Raw genomic sequence first — 25,413 nt, forward strand, 5'->3', positions numbered from 1 at the left:
ACAGCAACAACAACAACAACAACAACAAAAATCATAATTTTGTTTTATCAGGGAAAATATCCAAAGGTTACTTTTCATTCTGCTGGAAAGGAAGAAATAATATTAGGGGCTTGTCATGGCTTTTAAGGGAGAGAATTATCTAAAAGTTGTCTTAATACCTGCCCCCCCAGAGCCCTGAACGAGATTTGCTGAAATAAAACACAGACTGTTCCTCATATATTTACATGACCTTGGGAAGTCTGCCTCTGTGTACATTTTTGAATTCTTAACTGGTGTATACTATTAAAGACTGCAGAACCATCTCATCTTTTGAGATGACTTATGTCCTCTTACAATACAGGATGTTGTAAGATATACTATTGTCATTTCCGGTCCATCCATTCTACAGGAGTCTAAAATGATAGCCAAACACAAGTTCAGCAATTAAGCTAGTTAATCTCCATTGGACTTTTGTGTCAACTTGTTCTTCAGATAAATGACCACCTTATAGGGTGTCTGCAAACTCTTAAATTTCCCAAGTTTATTAAGTAACTCTTGAGTCCCTGCAGTCAGATAACCTAGTCTGCTAGTGAAACTTCTGGTTACATGTTGCAGGGTCTCGTGGCATTTTCTTTGCTAGTCCTATTGAAGACTTCCTCCCTTCCTTGTCTGTCTGTCTGTGTTTTTGTCTGTCTATATGTCCCTTCTTCCCTCCCCCCTCGCTTCCTCCTACTCTACTCTGCTCTCTTCTTTCTTCCCTCATTTTATCTCCTCCTTTCTCCTGTGTGGACCCATCTTGTCTTTTTCAGGGCCGGGGATGGAACCCAGGGCTATGCACATTCTAGGCAAGGACTGTACCAATGAGTGATGCTTACTTCTGTCCTTTCCTGTGTTTTTTTTTTAGCAAAGTCCAGTGAAGGAACAGTCATATACATGGTCATCATAAGAGCAAGGATGGCATAAGCTATCTGTGCTTTGTTTGCACGTAGCCTTACAGCCTTTGAATTTGTGGCTACAACGACTTTAGTTGCGACTGTTACTTTCTACGTTAATGTGATTCCCAGGAAAGGTTATTTTTCAAAAATACAAGTTGCTGTTTTTCCCTCACAGCCCATTTTATTCATGAGAAAGTCTAACCATTCTGTTCTATAGCTACTTAGACAATGTCTCAGTGACACAGATGTCTTGAAGAATGTCACAGCTTTTCCAAGGAAAGGGAACTGTCTTTGGGGAACTGGTGCATGCCAATCCTTTTCTACTCAGCACCAGCTTGTTTAAGCTGGACTTCTTAGGAGATGGTTGTTCCTCTGAGGTGTGCTCTGGCCTCTCTTGATCTCCCAGATCCAGAAAAGTGTCTGCCAGGCACTATTCTCCCTTTACAGCACCTTACAGCACCTATATGCTACTCAGCAAAGGATTGAATTACTATGCAGGGGTGGGGGAAAATGCCAACCCAGAATGACAGTGCATCTGTGATTCCGGTGTGGCTCTGGCTTTTCCTGTAGACAGCTAATGACTGCTCCCATCATCCACTTACTGTGGAGAGAAGCCAGGTGGGCAGGACAGCACAGTTTTTCACCTCCAAAGTGCTTCACCCACAAGAACCAGCTAGGCAGTTTCCAGCAGTGCAGTGTGCTTCCAGCGCAGGAGTTCTCTTGCATTCTGGGTGAGAATAATAATTTGATGGGATTTGGGCTTAAACAAGCCGAACATAAAAAACAAACAACCAAAAATACAGGGTATGGAAGAGCAAGAAACCTTGCAGATTCCTAAATACATAAGCATTGAAGATACAGGTAAGGTTAAAAACTTTCCTTTTGTAGTTTGGCTGCTTCATATAGGAGAGTTAAGAGTTTTGTTTGTTTGTTTGTTTTTTTGTTGTTGTTTTTGTATATATAGTTTGTTGAATTAACCTCATATTTACCTAATTATCCGCAAGTAAACCAGTAAAAAGTGTCTTGAACACATGGTCATTCAGGAAGGATAGACTCTCCAGATTGCTCTCAGGAATCCAAGGTTACTCCTCCTAATTCCTGCTCTTTGTCCACAGAAACTGGTCTGGCTTCTTAGCAGAAGTATGTGTGTTATGGTCCCAGTCAGTGGGTCTCTCTGCCTGCTGTACTAGTAAGGAAAACGGTGTTTATAGCCAGGGAGTGGGGAAACCATCTGCCTAGCGTTGCTTTTTTTTTTTTTTTTTTAACTTGAGCTACTCTGCAGAAAAAAAAAAAAAATATGTGTACTGCCAGGAAGAAATCCTTAGTAGTGAGTAGAAAACACCAAATTGTCATTCAGATTTTGATCCAGTGTCTTTACAGAAGTAGGCAGCAGTGGGACGCTCAGGACTTAGTGTACACATGAAATCTGGCTTGTATTTCATATCCTATAGACATTATTCTGTTATAAAACTTAGGGCCACAACACTCGCCTACATCCCCAGCCACTCAGAAGGCTGAGGCAGGAGGATCTTGAATTCTGCGTGAGCCTGGGCAATGTAAAGAAACCCTGTCTTAAAATAAAGTAAAATACAGAATTTAAATGGTTATAGTGATTTGTGATAGTGTACCTGTATTTAGCTTTTGTAATGTAGAACTTCTGTCAAAAACATGATAGAACTGTGTAGATACTTAACGTAGGGCATAATCATATTTGAAAGAGACTCAAAAATTCATTCACCAGTTTAATTATGTGAACCAATTAATGGGCTATGAATTCTCGGCATGCAGTTGCGAGAGAGTAGTCTTGTCTGTGTTTACTGAATGCCTCACAGCTATTTGGTGACGTCTATTGCAAACTAGGCCCTCACCCATCCCATTCCCCAAAAAACAATGAAATTCCAGTGGGGACAGCGATTCCGTCTTGCTTTGCTTTATCCAGTATTTATGCGCCAATGCTGGGTCAGTGACACTCATCTGGGTACAGTACAACAGAAAAGAATCTTGCAGCAAACTTCATAACAGCCCTTTGCATCTCAGTTTTGTTGCTGAGTTTAACTCACCAGTCTTCTTGGCGGGACTCAGTCGGTCATTGACACTGTGGTCATTGATGCTTTTCCACAATAATAGTGTCAGTAGTCATTGCTCTATAGCCAACTTAATGGGTTCCTTTTAAGGGGCATCGGCCATAGTCAGCTTTAGCTATGACCATTACCTGTACATGTAATGGACAGTCAGTGAAGTTCGAAGAGACAGATGGAGAAAAGAAGGTGATAGGGTTGGTGGTGGGGGTGGAGGATGACAGAAAGGACTCATATGGTTGACCCCCTGCATAGTGATTTGTGGTTTCCAAAACTCTGCATTAATGCAGAGAAATGTCCAGCTTCCTTGACAATGATCAGTATCCCTAATTTATATTGCCATAGTGGAGTCATTCTCTGGCAATAAGTTGCTGTTACTGATGCTTTTTCTCCTCCCGTGTTATTTACTGACTCACTATGGGAAATACTTTTGGGTTAAAGCATAGATATAGACAGACACACAGACAGACAGATGCTGTCAACACAAGAGCGATCAGGTTCTACTTATCCATGTTTTATATGTCCAGGCAGTCTCATTCTATAGTTCAAACTGGTCTTGAATTCTTATTCTTAAAGCATTCCATATACCCTATGGCTGGGACTATGGGTCCCGTCATTCATAACACTAAGTTAAAGATAGCATCTGCATTAGGACACACTGCTCACAAACCAGAGGTGGATGGGTAAAATCAGCCCAGACTGAGCGGGGTCCAGCTCACCTTTTGTGCAGGACACCCTATGTGTATTGGAATGCGTTCTCCCCACGGTCCTTAATTATTCCTCCCAGCTCCCTCAAAAACCAGGTTATTCTCTTGACTTGGTTCGTAAGTCCTACTCTCTCAGCTTCATTGTTTCCTTGGCAGCATTGACAAATGGAATGTGACCTACCTAGCAGTGTATGGGTAGAAGCCAACAAGTAAGGCTATCGCTATGAGACATGTAGACTTGCCAACCATACTCAACTGAGAAGAGAAACTGACTAACAGGGCGGGCATAGTACTCTGTCTGGCAAGTTCTTCTGACAACTACAGCTTACTCTTGAGTTTAGTTGCCGCTTCAGAGCAGCGGCACCCAAGTCAGTCCATACTGCGGATCACCTGGGACTTATTTGCTGCTTTACAACTCATGAGGTGTTGGATGCTGCTGTGGCTGAAAGTGCTAAGCTCAGTAGCCATGACTGTGTGAGACAGCTAACACCTCATTCCCAGGGATTACCTTATATCAAATGATCAAATGTCGTCATTGCTACCTTTAACTAATGACCTAAGACTTTTTTTTTTTTTTTTTTTTTTTTTTTTGTAGTGGAAATGTGTCAGGGGTAGGTACTTTGGGAGAGCATTCTCCAAGAATAATCACTTCACGGGAAAATCTTTTAGGAGCCACAAAGATACCTTCTGTTGATGTGCATTTATTAACCTTAGTTATTTTGAATATCCCACAAGATCAGCAAGTTCATGGACTAAGGGTGCTATATCTGTCTTTGGCTTCTATCATGGCCTATTTTCATTGTTCATTTATAATTTATGGAGAAGTGTATCCATTTGTGAGGGATGTTGGTTTTAGTAAATGCCTTAGGATTTATTCTGGAAGAGACTTCCAAGTGGGCGATGCTGGTGGGGCAAGGGTCATCCTTAGCAGCGTATAAGGTATTCAGGCACCACTGGGCAGTGCTCGTGGAAGAGCACCCTGCTGACAGCTCACTGAGGTGGTGCATAGACTTACTGCTGACAGGGACAGGTAGGACACTCCGCCAAATTTGTTACCAAATGGAAGGCTGTCACCAGTTGGAAATCTTAAGACCAAAACCTTTATCAGTTAAGGCAGCCTTTTCCCTCATCAATTGAAAGCAGTTCCCATGGATTAAAAATTAATATAGCTACAGAACATTCTTCATGTGGAGACATATTGTTCGGTTAAAAAGATATGCAGTGTGGTGTATAAAACTGTTCTCTATGCTTTGACTTCATGAACCAAATGATGTCAAATGGCATCCTCCTCATTGTAGTAAGGATTCTGTTAGCATAGCTGATAGAAGGGTAGGTAATCTCCAAGCTTGGGTTTGGTTTATAGATTCCTCAAGGATGCCCTTAGTGACCTTTTGAAAAAGGTTGTTTATTGAAGTAAGAAAGAAATGTCTTAGGCAAGAAATGATTAGCTCAATGCTTGAACATCATCTTACTTTGTGGAAGCCCCTGGGTTTACTCTCCACACCACAAAAGTCCTAGCAAATGAGACATCATGGAACTACTATCTTAGACCCCTTGTCAAGGTTTTCATAAATTCTGATTGTTAAATAAGGAAATTGTGGTTCTTCCTTAATACCCTAGTACCTAATATTTTACCTAGAGTGAGCATGCTCTCTGTAAAAATCTTTCAGTGGTTGACATCACCCTATTATCTAAAAGAGAGATTTAGGAGAGTGAGGACCACAGGCTTCTAGAAGGACCGTGACTGAGATCACTCCTTTAAGTTGAAGTGGTTTTGTCTCTCCTTCACACTTCCGTATGCCATAGACAGGAGAACAGGAAACAAGAAAGGTTACGAGAAATCAGAAATGGAACAGTCAAGACTTTGACTGTTCCAGTCAGGAAGAAGGAAAATAAAAATGTAGAAAAAATGTTGTTAAAAATTGTAACAAAGGGCGCTTTAGAAACATGAAAAAATTCAAAGCAGAATAAAACGGTTAAACCATACATAGTGGGTCAAATAGATGTACAGAAGAACATTGACCCATGCAAGTAATAAACTAGGACTGATAAGCAATAAGGGATTTAGAAATCTACAGGAATAAGCCGGTAGATAAGATAGAAGTTTTCATCTCAAAATAGATTTCTTCCTAAAGAGGGAGGCGGAATCTTGACTGACCTGATGCTTCTCATCCTGATTGGTATCAGTGGTGAACACTGATTGACAGTAAGCCCTACCACAGCCATGTAAAGTGGGGGGAGGGGGATTCTAAATGACCTTGAGCCTCAGGAGTGGGTAATTGGTTTCATTTAGTGTGTGTGTGTGTGTGTGTGTGTGTGTGTGTGTGTGTGTGTGTGTGAATGGGTGTGTACACGTGCACGCATGCTCAGTGGTCCGTCACTTTTCAGCTTTCTGTCCATAAGACTGTCAGGTGGGAGATGTAAACGTCAAGTCACCACATGAAAATTTTATGAACTAAAGGATGACTTGTTTCTACGTTCCCAGTTCCAAACAGATGAGTTTTATAACAGATTGATACCTAGAGACATCAAACTGTCTCCATTTCTCCGTGTTGGCAATCAATCAGACACTCTGTTGTCAGTTGTCTGAAATGGGGAAGGTGAATGGACAGCATGGACGTGCCAAAAATAAATGAGTTTTATCAGTTATTGCTATTAAAAATTCCTCCCGTTGTTATGGTCTGTTAACATCATGCTTGAGCCTCGCTAGAGAACTTAGATTTAATCGCGATGGTGATTCTCACCTCAGAACGAAGCGTGACTTCCCCCTCTTTCTTTCTCCTATCCAGCCACATCGACATCCACGACTGGGACCAGCCATCTCATAAAGTGTGCGGAGAAGGAGAAAACTTTCTGCGTGAATGGGGGCGAGTGCTTCATGGTGAAGGACCTGTCAAACCCGTCAAGATACTTGTGCAAGTAAGAAATTAATTCCTCTCTGTGCCTTATACCTGTAACTGCTTATTCCAGATCGTCCTGTGTTGCCTCACTTTGTCGCATCTTGTTAAAAAAATACTCATTTATTTGTGGAGGGTTTTTGTTTTTGTGGTTTTTTTTTAAAATATTTATACCATCTGCCATTGCCTCTGTCATGTCTAGAATTGATTTACTTTTCAGTGTTTTAGGGCGTTGTTTATTTTTGGTTGTTGATGGGTTCGGTATTTTTTTTGTTTGGTTGCTTTGGTTTTTGTTGTTGGGGGGGTTGTTTTGCTTTTGATTTTGTTTTTACCTTCATATGTATAATTTTGCATTCCTCGTGGTTTTCCTTAGTAGCTACTGAAAGAAATGTGTAAATGTTGTAGAAGGCTGTCACTTTGGTTCCCTACTTCTTAACTCTATGTATAAATTGAGCCGTGAGGTAATTTTATTTACCCCAGTGCTTACCTGTAAGGTGACCAGGACAAATAGGGGGCCGGAGAGAGCAGAAAGTGACCTGCTGAGGCATTTCTTATACTTGGGGTTATGTTATTACCTCATAATTACTTTTCAAAACAAGTTTTAAGTTGCCTTTTCTACTTATTAAAACAAAAAAAAAAAGGAGAAGCAAGGTGTATATTTTCAGAATGCATTCAGTGCATTGTAACAGCACTGTTGTAGGGGAGCAGGTTTTAGATTGTGCTAGCATTATAGAAATGTCTAGATTGTCCATTTCCTTCTGGTGACCAAGAGGAGAAGTAGATTCACAGTTAAAAAGTGCCAAACCGAGCTGAGTGTGCTGGCACACACGTTTAACCCAGCACTCGTGAGGCAGAGGCAGGAAAGATCTCTGAGCTCAAGGCCACCGTGGTCCTCAGTGTGCTCCGGGACAGCCAGAGCTAAACAGAGAAAACCTATCTTGAAAACAAAAGCAAAACGAAAGCCAGCTAACAGCAGCAAACAGAAGTATCAATTTTATATTCTCTCATCAGCAATATAAGACTTTGGGGTTTTTTGGGGGGAGGGGGAGGGGCAGGTTGGGTAACAACAAATATTCAATCTTTATAGTAAAAAGTCAATAGACTGATTAAAATGCATGTGCTTATTTCGTCATCGATTTAAATCTGTTGATACTTGTCTCATGTTACGTGGACTCCTAATCTGATGTGGAGAAAGCATGTTTTGTGTCTTATATTAAGGCCATAGCACTGTTGGTAGAATGCTCCCCCAGCCCTTTTAAAGCCCCAGCTGCATTTAAACTGGATCTAATGGTGACAGCACGTGCCGTTAGTCCCAGCACTAGGGAGGAGCAGAAGTTCCTCCTAGGTGTCATAGTGAACTCCAAGCCAGCCTTGGAAATGCAAGGCCCTCTTTTTTAAAAAAACGGAACTAGATAAGTTCCTTGCGTGGCTGCAGGGCCAAGAAAGCACATGTTAATGGAGGAAGTGTAGTGGACTTTATCAGTGGAGACCATTTACAAAAGGCAAATCATGTCTCAGAGTGAGGCATGGGATTCTAATTGAGGTTGCTCAACTGGGAAAGCTTTTAGGTCGGTGTCTCATTAGGCTTTTCAAAAGCAAGGATAGAGAAAACTAATTGGCTTCATACGTATATGATGCCACACTCTGTGTCTCATTTTTTGGATTTCTCTTGAAGTTAAGATTAGTGGCAATCATAAAAATTATTCAATTGCGTTTGTTTATGGCCAATTTTCAGCTTTAGCCTCCAATTCTACTGATTAGCTATGAAATTTAACACAAAAAGAGACACCCCCCACATATGTAATAGTGAGTGGGGATGAGTACATTTTATAGCTTCCTATAAGATCTTCTTTTATCACCTGAAAAATACAAGCTGCAAGGAATTACAGTCTCTAAGACGTGAGGTTCATTTATTATACCGGGAACCATTGTGATTTTCCTCCGGTCTTCCCCATAAGATACCACTGTGTTTTAATCAATCTTCTTTGAAAAAAAAATACATTTAAAATGTAATTCCTTAAACGTTCCACCATTAAAACAACCCTACCCCCGTATTATCTATGTTTTGCACTTTTAACTGCAGAAGAACACTATGTTTTAATTACCATGGTGAAATACGATCATTCCTTATCACGGGCTTTGCAAAGATTTACAAGCTGCCTGAGTACATACGATAGTTCCTGAATACCTCCAAGGAACCAGGGCAGTGATTTTCCACAGATTAATTTTACCTATTCTATATAGCCCTCCCACATCCTACATGAAACACACAACTGCAGGCATGCCGTTCATCTGTTCCGTTTGGGCACAGTGCCAACAGCTGTGAGCTTTCTTCACCCACACAGTGTCTCATTAAATTTTAAGTGCTATCCAGGAAAGCAGAAAGTACATCCTTTTCTTATATAAAAGTCTTGAAGTGAAGGGTTTGTCCTATCTCTTGCAATTATTGAATTAGCAAGTAAATACTTTACACCCTCCAAACCAATTGTCTGATGAATCAGGTTTGTCTCCAACTTGGTAGAAAAATCACGTTTTCTTTTCTCTTTCATTTTTTCCTTCCTTCCCTTTTGTCATGACAAGATTTTTTTTTCCTTTTAAAAAGAAAATCTTTGATAGTGCTGACTTTGACTCTCCCCTCAAGTTAGAGTATAACTTGATCAATGCATCAAAATAATTCAGTGCCTTCCATTGAGAATTGGAATACATTTAGCACACATGCAAAATAGGTCACGCCTTGTAAAGAAAATTGTCACATTAAAAACATCTATAACAATAAAAATAATAATTCAGCCGGGCAGTAGTATCACTCCCTTTAATCCCATAACTTGGGAGGCAGAGGCAAGAGGGTCTCTGAGTTCAAAGCCAGTGTGATCCAGAATAGCTAGAAATGTACAGAGACACCCTGTTTGACAGAAAAAAAAAAAAAAAAAAAAAAAAAAAAAAGAAATAATAGTAATAACTCAGAATTTAAACAAAGTCACATGATGTGCCATGTCCCATGATGATATGTTGTTCACTAAAGCACTTGAATAGAAAACAGGAAGCATAAAAATGTTTCATGGGCTCCTCAAGGTCCTGCCTATGAAACCAGTTCAGTTTCCATATGGCCCGTCTGCGTGGAGCAAACACATTGCTGAAGCATGAGCTACATAATTCAAAGTCAGCTTTACCCTTGACCAGAGACATGACTCAGAAACACCACAAGCGTGGACGTTTCCAAGGAGTCTCCCCGGCCACCTAATCCACCGTTGTCTTCTTGGGAGTTGAACTGGATTTTACAGCAAATCTCTTTTGTCCCTTTGCTCAGAACAAGGTGTTCCAAATGCCTTTGCCACAATGCAGTTAAATAGCTCTCCTGGGAGATGTTTGATGGTTTACATGGATTTGCCCGTAGGGACCAAGTTGAGGATTTGAGCGTTGGTTCTCATCCTTTACTCTTCTCTCCAACGTAAGTTAAGATGTATCCAAGAAAAAAGAATTAGTGACTATTCCAGATGATTCAAAGAGGAGAGAGAAGCGGGTCCAGTTCCTGTCCTCTGATGCTCTGTCATCAAATGATGCAAAGCAACAAGATCATTTGAACATGAAATTGTTCAGATTATGTCCTCACTTCCCAATGTAAGAGTTCAGGAGAGAACTTGGAAGATGTGGATGGGAAGTTTTTTAGCCTAAAATGTATCCTTCCAACAGACAGTGCTTATAAATGTGATATATTGCCCGGTGGACAGATACAGGCTTACAGTGGGGGATTTGGGTTTTAACCACCAATTTTGGTAAGCAGTTCTATGTCTTTCCAGTTTCAACCCTCTGGACACTGTCTTCATTTATAACATAGAGTTACTATGTTTTCCAAAAGTTTCCCCAAGGAATCTGAAAAATTAAATGAGTTCATCTCTGCTAAAGTACTTTTAACTCCAGCGACTTTTTTTCTCTCCTCTAATATTAAAAAGAAAATGGTACTATTTCTCTGTAGACACTGGAAAAATATGGTGGTGTTATATTTAATCCCTAATGTTTCCTTTTATTTAAAATTTTATGTGGTTTTTTATGACGCCACCTGCTAGCTTTGTAATTTTCATGTGATTGATTATATCGCCGATCAGCATATCAATATTTTTGATCACCAGCTACCTTATTTTTTAAAAAATCAAAATTAAAAATCAGAAATCAATCTACACTTGAAAAATAGAATTTCCTTCACCCTGGACTTCTGGTGATTTTTATATAATTAATATCTATATATTAATATACTATATATTAATACCTATATAGTAGATCATGCTGTATATTGTTAAAAGAAACATCCTTATATAAATAAAACCCTTGGCTATCAAATCACAGTAATATGTTATTGTTACTTAAATTCAGTAAATGGATGGTAATACTTATCTGTAGAACTGCTCTATACTAGGTCCTTTTAAAAACATTGATGATAACACGAGGCATAGTCTCTGGTCCCCAGCAGCTAAGCCTGTGTAAGGAAATGAAATTGCTAAGTTACAAAACCCTGCAAGGGAGCGAATGTCTTCCAAAAAGCACAGCGCTAACTTTTAAGGCAATGACCATGTAAGTTTGTCAAGTGAGTCTTCCTCGAGGCAAGTATCTGGGAACTCTGAACTTATACAGTTATTCACAAGAGCACAGAATTGCAATGTGTAGGAATACACTAAATATCTATCTTAAAATGTGCACGGTCCACAAATGGAAGGAGAATATGAATTCTAGGGGGGAAAAAGAATTTAAAGGGAAAGACAGGACAGGAAACAGAGAAGCATTTACATATGTAGCTCTTGGGTTCCAAGTCCAGTCTACTAGGTTACCCTTGAACAGGCCAGAAAAAATCTTTTCTTTCCTTTATTACTGACATACCAAAAAAAAAAAAAAAAAAAAAAAAAAGATGTTTCATTATAGCATTTTTCAAACAATTTCTTTTTGTCACTTCTCCTTCCTGTCCCTTCTCTCTCCTCCTTCCCCATATTCTGTTCTCCCAACCCAGTAGCACTTTTCTTCTTTCATATCAAGTGCACCCTTATCACGACCCTTGTCCTTTCTTACCCCTCTCGTTTCCATGGTCTCCTACCTATACCCATCCTTATGCCTCCTTATACACATATACACGCACGCTAAAAGTTAGCATCCGAATATGAGGATGAGGATGCTGATGTCCCTCCATAGAACAGCACCTCCACTGCATGAAGTGAAACAAACACAAAAACAAAACAAACAAACAAACACACAAAAGTCTCTGTTCAGCAGCGCATGCTCTATAAGCTGGACAGGAAACTGGGTATTGTGATAGGTAATAAGGAGCCAGAGTAACTTTGGGAAGCAGGAAGAGAACCCCATGAACACAAGAATATGCTTAGCTACACACAATAGGGAAACCCAGGAACTAAGGAAGATTCAAAGAAAGAGTCAACAACACTAACTGGGGGCTAAAGTTTCACAGAATACTCTCAGAATGGGAACAGCGGTGACGTCTACACTACTGACCAGCAAGTGAGTTGACAGAAACAGGCATGACGAGAATTCACTTGAGTTTTAGAACACTGAAACTGCCACGCTGATTCCAACCGCAGAAGAGCTATTTTTTTGTTTTAGAGCAAACTTCTCTGTTCTTAGGTGTCACCATATTTATCAGAAACAGAGAGAATTTGTGAGAGAAATCAATGGGACTCTTATGAATCTGGACGCTGAGTTTGTCAGACAACCAGGGTATTCAGGGTTTTTTTTTTTTTTTCTTTTCTGCATGGAATCCTGCCACTCTTCATATTTGCAAATGTATTTAGACTAGACTTTGACTTCCTAGTGTAGACTGAAGAAAATCCTACAGGAACCAATTTAATTGTAGTTCTGTCTAGAATTAGAACATTGGCTAACCTCTCCGCATAACCCACTTCCTTTGTCTTTCTTGCATCAGCTAGCAACCATGTGTGTTGATTGGGTTCCCACGAGGCAGGCCTGAGGTCATGCTAAGCATCCAGGGATGGACAAAACCGCACTGACCTCTTACTTTAGGAGACATGGGCCAGTGAAAATAACACCCATGTTTCAAGCAATTGATTTAATAATCAGTTATTGATGTACTGAGTGGCATGAAGGCATTTAGGGAGCTAAGGGTATGTTTTAGGACCTTAAGGAGTGAAAGACAAAGGTTTTGTGGAGGGACAGAAAGTATGAAGCTACCACCTTAAGATTGCCTATGTTAAATAAGAATGCAGTCTCAAAATATTTCCACTGAATAATTTAAAAGAAACCCATTTAGATGTCTCATTATAAAACAGGTCTGTTAGCAGAGAGGATGAGATAGTGCCTCAGAGCCTTTAAAGTGAAGACAGATAGACCCACAGATGAGCAGCCAGTATATCATGTGTGGCATCGAAGTCGTTTGCCTTGACTTAAGGATACATAAAGTTGGATAAGCACTGGTGAGTGTTAGAGCCTTTGGGTGAGCATTCCAATAGAAACAGTACAAGCAGAATGTGAGGTGAGACCTAAGGCTCCGACAAGGAGAGATGTGTTCCTAAACACTGCCACACGCACTGTTAGTGAGGAAACACAACATTTGAGAGCCAGTGCGTGCTTTTCCTCAGTTCTTACTCACGAGCCCTAGGAGGCCACTCTATGTATTTTGTTATCGCATAGATTAAAAGTTAGTCCCAGGGTCATAGTAAAAGAAGGGGAAGGTACAGACCAGCTGAGCAGTAATGGGAGGTATACGCTAGATCTGAAAGAAACATTACTGGAACACTGTCTATTTAGTGTTTTCTTTAAAGACATTAAGGAGGGCATCCTCTTGAGGAAATGGATGGCTTTTGCAGATGACACTGTAAAGGACACACTAAAACACAAATTAGAAAAACATATATAAGCCTCACGCATTTTCACTCAGAGGCTGATAACAGAATAAGATTCATCTTAGAAAAATGCAGACTAATAGTAACAATACATTTGGGGGAAAAAAAAACTACAATGCAGATACTCAGCCAGTGAGTAGGCGAGCTCTGGCCAGAATACCAAGCCAGTTACAGGGTGAACAAAGTCTGTGCTTGCCATGTGATACCCCTGAGTGCTACATCCACGGGCGATGTGGGTTTCCAGAGTAACAGCAGGAGGCTTTGACAGCAAGCAGAGCAAGTCACCATCCCCCAGAATGAATTTGTTGATGTTTTCCTGACTTGATATTTGTAAATATCAACACCAAGTAGTTCACGTGTTTTGCAGTGTAAAAGGAAATGCCACGGTTAGTATTGAAGAAGAACAGAAAGACGTGATATTCTTCCTGACAGGGTGTTTTAAAAACTGGCCAAGTGCTTCATTGCAGAATGATGACTAATGAGTAAAATACAGGCTGTCAGCTTTCTTCCCTCCATGGTTCTCAAGGGACAAAGATGAGACCAGGAAACAAAGGAAGGAAGATGTCTAAAGATGGCTTACAAGTTGCCTGTAACTGATAAATAGTTTATAAAACCGGCCAACCCTATAGAACCAGATCTTTCATGGGAATTTGTAAATATCTTTGAGAATGTCTAGAGTGTTCATAAACTGATTCCCAAAGCACATGCATCTATGATTGAATCCTTAGTAAATATTGGATCATTCATGGAGTATTATCACTATTAAACCGCTTTGCACAAGGTTTCAACTATGCTTATTAACTTAATTAAATGAGTGAATTATTATTGCTCTTGCTGCTGGTTGGAAAGATTATAGAAAATTGTTAGGGATTATTAATTGGCTGAAAGAACATTCATGTGCCTTATAACCAAAGTAAAGCCTTGGGCTTCACAAGTAAGGACAAGACTATATTAATCATACCCGGACTCTAGGCTAAAGCAACTCTATGCATTCCTTAGAATTTATCTTAACATAGATTTAAAAATGAAATTATTTCATCAGGTACTATGTAAAATTATGAACACATAGTGTTATAATCAGTGTCATTTTTTTAAGGCTAATGTAATTTTGAGAAATTCTAGTATTTTTGCTACTACCGTAAGACAAAAGTCTTCGATTAGAACACAGTTTTGTTTTATTGAATCCTAGGTAAACTGGTGTTTAAATAACAAAATTTAGCTGTTAGGTGATAAGCTTTCTCATAAATAATCATAACCCTTTCTCTTTAATATGGCAAACTGTTAAAAGTTTCTATTTGGGAGAGAAAATCCCAAAGTACTGGTAATTCTTATTAAAACTTGTTTGGAAGTGCACAGATAAGGTTCTATTTTAAAATCTAAAGATAAAAAGTAGACACCAAGATTAACTTGTTTGGACAAATCATTTTCCTTGTGCAAGTTTTAGGTGTTTAGTTCTTTATCAGACATTGCACTTAGAATTAGACACCATCCAGGCTCTGGGTTAGGCTGGAGAGATACAGAATGGTACAGTCTGACCACAGTTCACATCGATCACACACAGCGCAGCTACAGAGGTCTGGACCAGGCATGGCACAAAACACAATGAAAGGAGGAGGAAAGGAGTCTCTTGCAGAGAAAGGAGGTGGAGTCAGCCAATGGGAGAAGGACGTACAGGCAAAGCCAAGCTGAATTTCCATCCCGTTAACAGTAGATGTATCGAGAACAAAGATCACTATGTTACAGTGTTATTGGACCCAAGTATTTTGTATGATTACATAAAGATTACACAACATCCCACAACGATTATCTCCTATGATGCAGACAAGGTTCATAGCGATTAGATAGTGGATAGCAAAGTGTTTTTAACCCCATTCTTATAGTTGACACATGCCCTTTAATCACAGGGCTGACATTTAAAAATGCCGAAATCATAATTTCCTAATAAATACCTTCCTTCTCTCAAGGACTCAAGACTCCTTAGCTATTTATTCATGCCGGAATCTTTAAATATGAGCAGTGTGAGCAACTCTTCCTCAGCTCTCTCTCTCCTCCACCCCTGATCTCTGTCTCTCTCTGTCTCTGCTTCCCTCTCTCTCTGTCTCTCTCTCTCCTCTCACACACACACAGAATTCATATTGTGCAGCATTAATCATAGAAAACAAATAACATACGATATGCTCAATATGAAATTTTAATTTTTATCAAAACAAATAGGTAGACTGAGACGTTCACTGTGGAACGGATCTGTAATTCTGGCACGAAGTATAGAAATGTCTTGTAGGCTTACGGTCCTGATTTCATGAACAAAGAAAAAAAAGTGTTTTATTCAGAAGGAAGCCACATGAAGTTGTTGGTTGTTTTTTAAATATTTATCTAGGCTTTTTTTTATTGAAGCATGAATGATGACAACTTTATAGAAATACTCCTACCTAGGTCAGTTCTTGTATATTGGTCTAGGTAGCTCTTTATCTAATTCCTCCAAGAAAGACTTATCAGCAAAAAATAATCAGATTGTCAAAGTACTTGTTAATACACTATATATATATATATATATATAATAGAAAACAAACAAAGGTTTATTTTTATAATTATGTATATGTATGGCGGGGGAAAATGTGCACATGAGTGCACTTGCCTGTGGCGGTCAGAAGAGGGCGCCCCATTCCCTGCTGCTGGAGCTACTGCCATTTAAGCCTCCTGGTATGGCTGCTGGGAACTGAAACTGGGTCCCATGCATAACACCACGCACTCTTAACTGCTGGCCCATCTCTCCAGCCCTGTTGATGCTATTCTTAATGATCACAATTATACAGTACAAGCACTCTTATGATAAGAGTTCTGGAACTGCTAGGATTTTCATATCTTCATGCAATAAAAGGATTGTATATATCACATTACTTGATAGCATTTTTTTTTCCTGCTGAGTTTGGTCAGAAAGTTAAAGAAATCACTTTTAAGTTAGTATAAGTAGTAGACTTAGTCATTTATTTAATGGCGAAGTGATAGTGTTCTGTCATATTTACTCTAGAGGCAAAATACTTATAGAAACACCACTAAGTCATAAAGCATTGGCGGAACAAATTATGTTAGGTGGGTAATTTTATACCAGCTATGATGAACTATGTGGCTATGAGTGTTGGACATTCAATTATGAGTCTTCACCTCTAAGCATATTCGCTTTGTAGAACTCTTCAGTACCTGCTTATTAGGACATGACTTTAGGTAAATCAAACCCAGTCTAAAATGCATTAGATACTACGTTAAAAAGCACCATGAACAGTATAGGTCTGTCATGTCTAAGCATGACCCCGCCGTATAGTCTTAAGAACAAAATTATGCCAAGAGTCTTACATATTTACAAGTAAATCGATAAGAACAAATAAAATGACTTTTTATGTAAGTTTAAAGTAGTCAACCATAAATGTAAAAGTCCATGTCATTATCTATGTCTGTATAAGAATAACTTTTAAGGGGTTGGGAATTTAGCTCAGTGGTAGAGCACTTGCCTAGCAAGCTCAAGGCCCTGGGTTCGGTCCCCAGCTCTGAAAAAGAAAAAAAAGAAAAAGAAAAAAAAAAGAATAACTTTTAATTTCAAGAACTTTTTTTTTTTGGTGGAGGTGGTTAGATGTATGAAATTCTACCAATAAAACAATACTCAGCAAATTAAAAATAAGGCTAAGTTTGTAATATCTTAGTGGGGAAAAATAGAGATAGAAATTGTCATGCCCTCATTATTAACCGTAAGAGAACAAGAGTACCTTATTTTGTTGAAACTTCTTTTTTATAGCAAAGAGCTATAAAATGAGTAGAAACCTCAGTGCATACACAGTAAGAGGAAAGGAGTTTTGCTAGCAAAATAGGGGGAAACCACAGAAGCTAATGTCAACTCGAGTGTTTTAACTCAGTGTGGGCTCAGCTCTCAGGGTGATGCAGGATGAGAGCCCTGCCTCGCCACCCCATTCAGCTCATAGCTTAACTTTCTCTAGTTAAAGCTCAATAACTAATCTGAAGACTGGAGGAAGCACAAAGTAAGCCGCAATTTGGTGGGGCTGGGTTTCTCGGTGTCCTGTCTCTTCTTTTCTGTGTTCAGCACCGGGTCATTTTTTTAGGACTCCATATCCCATGGGAGGAAAGGTACCAAGATGAAAGTTGAGTGTCTTGAGCGTTCGATTGCTTATCACGTTTTTGCCCTCTAGGTGCCAACCTGGATTCACTGGAGCAAGATGTACTGAGAATGTGCCCATGAAAGTCCAAACCCAAGAAAGTATGTTCAAATAATCTGAAATCTGCTTTCTCCCCCAAACTACAGCAACAATCGCAACCACTTGGTGCTTTTACAGCTCAGCTGTAACTGATACCCTTTGTTCGAATTGTGGCTTTTCCGCTCCGGGCATAAACCCATCCCACTGGAGTCTCGGTTGTGTGTCATTCAGTTATACCCCCGCAGTTAAAAACCACAGGCCGGGGGTTGGGGATTTAGCTCAGTGGTAGAGCGCTTGCCTAGGAAGCGCAAGGCCCTGGGTTCGGTCCCCAGCTCCGAAAAAAAAAAAAAAAAAAAAAAAAAAGTCATCACATCTGTTTGGATTTAAACTTTGGATTTAAAGCAGTCGTGTAGAATCCCGGGATTTGTTACAAGTTTGTAAGCGCTGGGGAAATGTCAGAGTGGGAAAGCCACGATTAGGACTCAGGGTCGGTTCCTGAGGGTGAGCCCACCAAGTTCTGTCAGTGACACTGCAGGAGCTTCTCTCTAGCGTGTATTCACCTCTTCTCTTTTTTTCTCTGTTTTTTCTACCATTGTTTTTTGTTTCTTCTCTCAGGTGCCCAAATGAGTTTACTGGTGATCGTTGCCAAAACTACGTAATGGCCAGCTTCTACAGTACGTCCACTCCCTTTCTGTCTCTGCCTGAGTAGGAGCATGCTCAGTCGATGCTGCTTTCTTGTTGCTACATCTCCCCTCAGAGTCACCTAGAGCCTAGAACCTTCTACCAGGTCTAATATTGACTGCCTCTGCCTGTCGCATGAGAACATTAACAAGGCCGTTGTGTGACTTCTCTGTTTGTGACTAGTCGGCTCTGAGTTACTAATAGGTGTGTGAGGTCCCAGAGGTTTCTGAAAATGGTACCGCAGAAGGTGATGCAAATCGATAGTCAACATGCCAAGAGTGAAATAATAATAATAATAAAGGCATTTCAAACTCGCACTTGTATTGGTAAAATAAAATCATTCCAACAAGTAGTCCATCTTCTGTATCTCATGTCAGCCTCCGGAAAGGCTGCTGTCAGACTGTGACCGCTGTATGCTTGAAATGACGGTAAGTTCATTTCACCTCAGTGTGTTATTTATAACAAATAAACATCACAAAAAGGGTTCAGGTGTTTTTCTTTGTTAGTCAAAGTTCACATGTAGGCATAAAGACAAACAAACAAAACACGACTAGATAGGAAAATTAAAAGCAAAGATTTCCCAGCAAAGGAAGTATCCAGGCTTATATTTATGTATCTCAGGAAATAGGTAATTCAGAATGAGTTTAAATAATCACCATCCCCTTAGTGTTTCTTAATATTCATGTTATCTTAAAAGGTAAACTTGGGAGGAAAAAGGCTATGACTTCTGAAAATTAATATGTCAAACTATAATAATTCAGGTTTAGAATAAATGGGTAATGTGTTTAATGTAGAGCTGACAAGTGAAACAGATGTCCGTGAGATCACAATGTTGTAAACATCATTTCTAAACTCCTCACTCCACATTGTAGGTAAGCGCCCGGGTAGCTAAACTGACGTTCGCCCCTCTCCCATGAACGGGGACGATAGTGTTTCTGTTCTGAAGCCCTCAGAAGATCCCATTTGCTTATATCCCGCTTAACCATTTAGATTAGGAGTTAGTGTTTCCTGGAAAGGTTCAGATAGAAAATATTTTAAGGTTTATGGTGATGAGGTCAAAGCTAAAGCCCCTCCTTGTAGCTTGATAGCAGTCATAGACAATGAGTGAGCTGATGGGCTAACCTGTGTTCCACTAAATCCTTACTTATAAATGTTAGCGCCAGACTGTGCTGGTCAAGCCTATTATCAAAAATGTTTTGCACAGCTCCCTGCAGTTTAAATTCTTAAGACATTAAAAATAATCACACAAACCGGTCATTTAAATGCCCAAAAGATCAGGGATTTGCCCTTGGTTCTGATCCATAAGACAAATGAAGTTCTGCCAACTGTCGTAAATGTCAACACTGGCAGGCAAAGGCAGGTCAAGCTCTGTGAATTACATGCCGGCCAGAGCTGTAGAGTGAGACCTTGACTCAAAAGAGTTAAAAAATTCCTGGATGTTATCAGACTAATAGTATCTAGTGAGATGATATTTGTATGCCTGCATAGACTATGTTTTCAAAGATTGTTCCATAAGCCATATAATTCTCCCTTGTTAAAAACTGGCAAATTGGCATTGCTAAATTTCGAGACATATTCACTGTATTAACCAATATTTAAATGATGGCATTTATCCAACTTGATCATTTTTAAGTAGATAGGATAGAAGGTAGAAATAGGAAAGAAAACAGAATTTTGTTTAATGAATTAAAGGAACTTTTAAAATTATGTATTTGTATTCAAATAGCATAGACTTAGCAAGCCCATGTGATAATATAGGTAGAAACCTATGCTTTCCAATTTACTGAAAAGAGATGTTATTCTATTCAAGGTACCAGATAGCTAGAGATGTGTTATACTTTGAAAGGAAGGTTAGCTTACTGGATAAAAGCAAGTATTAAAGCTCCAAGTAGTTCTCAGAACAATGGCTTACTAACCAACAAAAATGTTCTCATTGAAGCCACTTCCCCTTTTATTTGGCATTATTTAAAAATAGCCACTGTGTCTGAAGTCCAGAACTGGGGCTCCTTAGATAAATCCTTTAGTAAGCATTCAGTGACACTCTTGGAAGACATGCAGGAAATTAGCATTCACGTTTAACTTGATTTAACAAGGACTGATAGGAAGCTCGGTGATGAGGCCAGTATGTAATGGCTCTGTTATTAACGACACATGTCTGCAGGAGCAAGCGTTTCCAATCAGACACCATTCTGCAGAATCATCTTCTTGCCCAGAGTTCATTTTCTAATCTCTGTGTCTGATGTTCTCTCAGTTTGTGTCTTTGCTAGAATATAGGAAGGCAGAGAGATGATGCTCTGTTGCTCCTTGTTCAAATAACTGTGAACGCCAAAAGAAAATCTACAGGATCTTCCCCCAGAAGTCACTTAAAATTTTAATTGTTTGTTTATAGACACAGTGTCTTAGAGAACAGAGCAGAAATTTTAAGAAGATAGACTCCTCCTCAAACGAAGATTAAAAACTCACCAACCCATATTTACAGCTGAAGAGTAACATTCCAAAGAGAATATATACTTCAAAGTCTTTAAAACATAACTTACATTATTAAGATTAAATATTAATATCACCATATCCTATAGAACATTGACTGACCTATAAACACTGATTTCAATTATGAAAGAAAGTGGTATGGCTTATGACAGCCATTTGCCTTGTAATCTAACATATAGTATTTCCTAGGAAAATATCATTCACTTTAGTCAGCCATAAATCTCACCCATTCTAGTGCGATTTCTAGTTAGTAAGTTTGTGTGGTACTGTGATCACTAGCCTATGGTGATGTGTGTGTGTGTGTGTGTGTGTGTGTGTGTGTGTGTGTGTGTATGAGGAGGCCACACTCAATGGGTAGGCTTAGTGGAAGAAAAGAGAAAATACATTCATGCCTTCAGTACCTTGAGGTAACATGGGGCAAGTATGTCCTGAAGTTGTTGGCAAATCACAGGATCTAAATATAGAACAGCTCACACTATTGATTGTTTTAAAAGTGAACACTTAGAGCTTGAGCCGCATCCTTAAAATCCGTCAAACTGGCCTTTTGAATCATAGTTTATTACCATAAAGGCGATTTTTATTTCTTTCTAAATGTTTTAAGAACCTGTTAAGATAATGTACTTATCAAACATGTATCTTGCTAACATTAGAATAAAGAACACTCCACAGATGACAGAATCGTCATAAATTCTGAGCGTGAGATATTTGTGTGTGCGTGTGTGTGCACGTGTATGTACATGTTATGTGTGTTCTTCACATGGAAATTGGGGAATGAAGCAAAAGTCTATTACACTTCAAAGAATTCAGTAGCAATGAAAAGTGTGGGGGAAAAAAGCATCTACATTTGTAAAGGTAAGTCCGAAATTAGAGTCACGACACTAAATTCATCCCTTTTAGAACTGGCATTAGGAAAACTCTTTAGAAAACGCAGAGAAACAGAGAATGAAGACTGCGTGTCTTTGAGATTATTCGCATAAACCAGCCCAAAGATGGGGAAGAATAACATCCCGAATGCTGTGAAATTTCAACAGAAACCATAATAGCAATGACTGTATAAATTTGGTGAAAGAAAGTTATTTTATTGCTCTTCTCTCTAATGCAGCCGAAATTTTAAATTAACCTCCAGGTTAATCAGTTTTCGTCAAGTAATTATAAAATCCACACACAAAGGATTAGCGAGTCAATATTTAATAGTTTCTGGAGACTCTCGGATTTAAATTAATTTTTTATATTGCCATGGTCCTGGCAGGAAATCCCATGTAGAAAAGGAAACCCGATTGTTTACAGTAACCTTTGTGTCTGTGAATTATTAAGTGAATTTAAAGAACGTCGTGGCTAGCCGGAAGTTCAATAGAACGATGTGTTCCATCAATGGGCTAACATCAGCAGTAGACTAAGTAGAGCGGTTAGGAAGAATTTCCTCCCATAATGTAAAAGTTTGCATCTTCTGCTTCTTTTGTTAGATGTAAAGGGAGGGAGCTGGAACTCCCAATGACAACATAAATGAGAACAGATTTGCTCTGGGTCTAGAATGACTGATGCATGTGCCCTCTGCTTGTTTCCTTGTTAGGGCTCACAGCCAAAAGAGATTCCCATTTTAAGTACCAATTTCCCATTGAATTATTCAAAATTGGAGCTGCCTGATATGAATGACTTCCCTTGAAATGAAATTATCGTTAGACTCCCAGGCTTACCTATAAAACTGTAAATGCAATAATATGTATGCATGGGCATGCTACTAATTTTATTGAAGACTTAACCAAGCTTTCTATGCAACTAATGCAAGTCATTAGACGTGTTAACATAGGCATGGAATGATTCTTTGGAAAGGATTTTTTTTTATAGATATGTCTTGATTTTTAACCCTTAAATTATTAGTGACTTCTAGGAGGAAAAGGCAAGAAACAGAGAAGCCTCTAGAAAGAAAATTGGATCATAGCCTTGTGAAAGAATCGAGTAAGGAAATTTATTATCGATTTCCTTAGAAACTAAATTTTTTTTTCACATTGATGCTCCAAAGTTTATGTGAAAAAACAAGTGGAAAAAAAATGTCAGTTTGAGAAATTGCACAGAGGCGAGAGTAATTCATTTGTATTTGAATAGATTCATATTATTATGAACATATTGTACAACTGAATTAACCCTAAGGCTTCTGGTTCTTAATTCATGAAAAATTCAGGTTACTTGTGGGACTACACTAGACCCAAATCGAAAGTCTTTATAGGTCATGCTCCCAACTTCAAGATATAATTTTTATCTGGGAAGCATCCTTTCTTGAAGTGGCTATGAAGTCTTCAAGCCTATTGTTTTGATAGCTCCTAGGAGCATTCAGAATTCCCTTGCATACAGTTATTCTAAAGGTAACCCTGAATGCACTGACTGTCCCACGACACATCTCCAGATGTGTCTGTTTCTCAGAATTCTAGGTCCTCCACTGTTGGTCACAGTAGTTCGTTCCACAGGGTCACCAATGAGCATGTATGCCATAAATTTGGCCCATACGAGATAAGCAAACCTGACGAAAGTTACTAAGGAGGTAAGCAGGAGAGGCAGGATCTGAACCAGGATGAACCTTCGACTCTTCATCTCTCTGGGCTACTTTCTCCGTGCCCTGACATGTTTTTGTAAAAGCCACATTCCTCCACCACATTCAGCAAGCTTAAGAACTATCTTATTATATTAGCGGATTGCCTTATCTCCCCAATCCGTTAAGAGAGGGAAACGCATCAGTTTCTGATCTCTCCCTCCCGTTATCCTCTCCATGTAGTACTCAGAGAAGTCTATGATTCTACATGATAAAACTTGATAGTCAAAATTTTCGTTGCAAAAAAAGGAAAAATATTCTTCCTGGAGATTTCTTTCCTTTCCCTCTCTCCCAGTCCCTCATTTCCCCATTTTAACCTGTACAAGGCTTTGTAGAGAGCTGGGGAAAGGCTGGGCATGGGCACTTCACTCCCCTGCCCTGGGTGGTGTGAGGTTCTCTTGGCACCTGTACCCACTGGAGCTCAGAACTGGGGAGAGCTGATCTAACTGCCTCTAACTAATGTTTGAAAAAGCAGCAAATTCAAGTTAAAGACCCCAGAAACCTTATCTCCGCATACTTAACTTTATTTTATTTTTTGCAGCTTAAAAAAAAATAACCTGAGGTTTTAAGTTGCCCAATATGACACAAAACTTATATTAACAAAAATGGGGAACAATCACCAGTTATCCAATTCTTGTATTTTCTTTCTCATCTTTTTGGGTAGAAGCCTTTGCTGCTGCTTTCTGTGAATGAAATGGACAATGTATGTCTTGATTGTAGTAGGAAGTTAAGTAACAGGGGTACAATTTAAAAAAGAAACCTACTAAAGTATAACTACCTACCAGCAAGGAAAGGTAACTCCAATGGGATAAAAAGTTTAAACTGAATTACTTTTTTTTTTTGGCTACTATACTCCTCTCTGCCAGTTGAGCACCTTTAGTTTAAACAAATAAACAAACAACAACAACTAGAAGCCTCCTTAGAACTTCATTTCAAAACAAATCACCTCAGAGATGCTTTTCCTGGTAATAAAAAAAAAAAGTCTATTCTCCAAGGAGGAGTCAAGGATGGTTCAGCACCTAACCTCCCTCAGTAGAAGCTTTCGATGGTTCCTAAAGCCTCTGGGCTGATGCTTTCACGCTTCACTGGTGGGCTCGGGTGTTCCTGAGCATGCTTCCCTAACAGCTGCAGCCTGTCCTGTCCCGTGTGCACGCCCAGAGAGCTGTCATAGTCAGGTGTAATTTGTTTTGGAGTGCGCTGTGTTGCTCTTTTCTGAAACTTTTTTCCTTTCTTTCTTTTTTTTTCTCCCCCTTGTCAACTTTCTGCATTGGCAGAGCATCTTGGGATTGAATTTATGGGTATGGACCAATCATCATTCCTTTTAGCCTGCAGAATGTAGAGCCTCTGAACTGACCTCTTCTGCCCTTCCTACTCTTCCTTTTCAGTTCCTAACTAATTTCCTTTTTCTTTAGAAGGGATCATACAGCTATAACATGGGTTTCTCTGCCTTTAATCTATGACTAGTGTATGAAAATGTTACGGAGTGCAGCAGTTTTTGTTTTTTTTTTAATTTCCAAGCCTACCTTCACTTAGAGATTAAAATCTCCCTCCTGCTGCAACTTGTAGTAGATCCCCCCATTGTGTGACTCATTGATTGGACCAGGCTGTTATGTAAGAGCTGGGTAACAACATAAGTTGGAGTGGTGCATAGGCTACAGGAGAACTCAGAGAGGCCAGAGGACAAAAAAGGTTTTAGAACACCCACATAAGAAATAAATAAACAGATGGAAGTTTCACATATAACACAAAAATCACCTATTTAACATTGGCAGTATAAAAGTGTCTTACCTTGCAGTAGTCTGATACGCACGAAGTTGAATCAGCGAAATTTTTTTTGAAGACGCTCAAGTGTGACTCGAGTCAACTTGGTTTGTTTAGAAGCAAGGAAATGGACAGCGGATGATGCTGTTTTGGGTGGACATTCCAGTGCTGATGGAATTACATCACTAAGGTTAAGGTGACCCAGACAAGTCATCGTGTAGAAAACTTCACACTGTATCTGTCCA

At 39.3% G+C, this 25,413-nt stretch overlaps 1 protein-coding gene across 14 annotated transcripts in view; it reads left to right on the plus strand.

The window, feature by feature from the left end:
- Positions 1 to 25,413, plus strand: part of Nrg1 (neuregulin 1) — a 185,314-nt gene that overhangs the window by 147,620 nt on the left and 12,281 nt on the right. For 4 of the 14 annotated variants that reach the window (XM_032918883.1, XM_032918884.1, XM_032918889.1 and 1 more), the window contains 3 exons: positions 6,489 to 6,618; positions 18,271 to 18,329; positions 24,682 to 24,705. In XM_032918883.1, coding sequence (XP_032774774.1) covers positions 6,489 to 6,618; positions 18,271 to 18,329; positions 24,682 to 24,705 — 213 coding nt within the window. Of the gene's footprint in view, positions 1 to 6,488; positions 6,619 to 17,649; positions 17,718 to 18,170; positions 18,630 to 22,701; positions 22,780 to 24,681; positions 24,706 to 25,413 lie in introns of those variants that run through there. The other 10 variants (XM_032918882.1, XM_032918888.1, XM_032918891.1 and 7 more) reach the window with 5 other exon arrangements.

This window comes from Rattus rattus, chromosome 13 (assembly GCF_011064425.1).
Source record: "Rattus rattus isolate New Zealand chromosome 13, Rrattus_CSIRO_v1, whole genome shotgun sequence".
Classification (NCBI taxonomy): domain Eukaryota; kingdom Metazoa; phylum Chordata; class Mammalia; order Rodentia; family Muridae; genus Rattus; species Rattus rattus.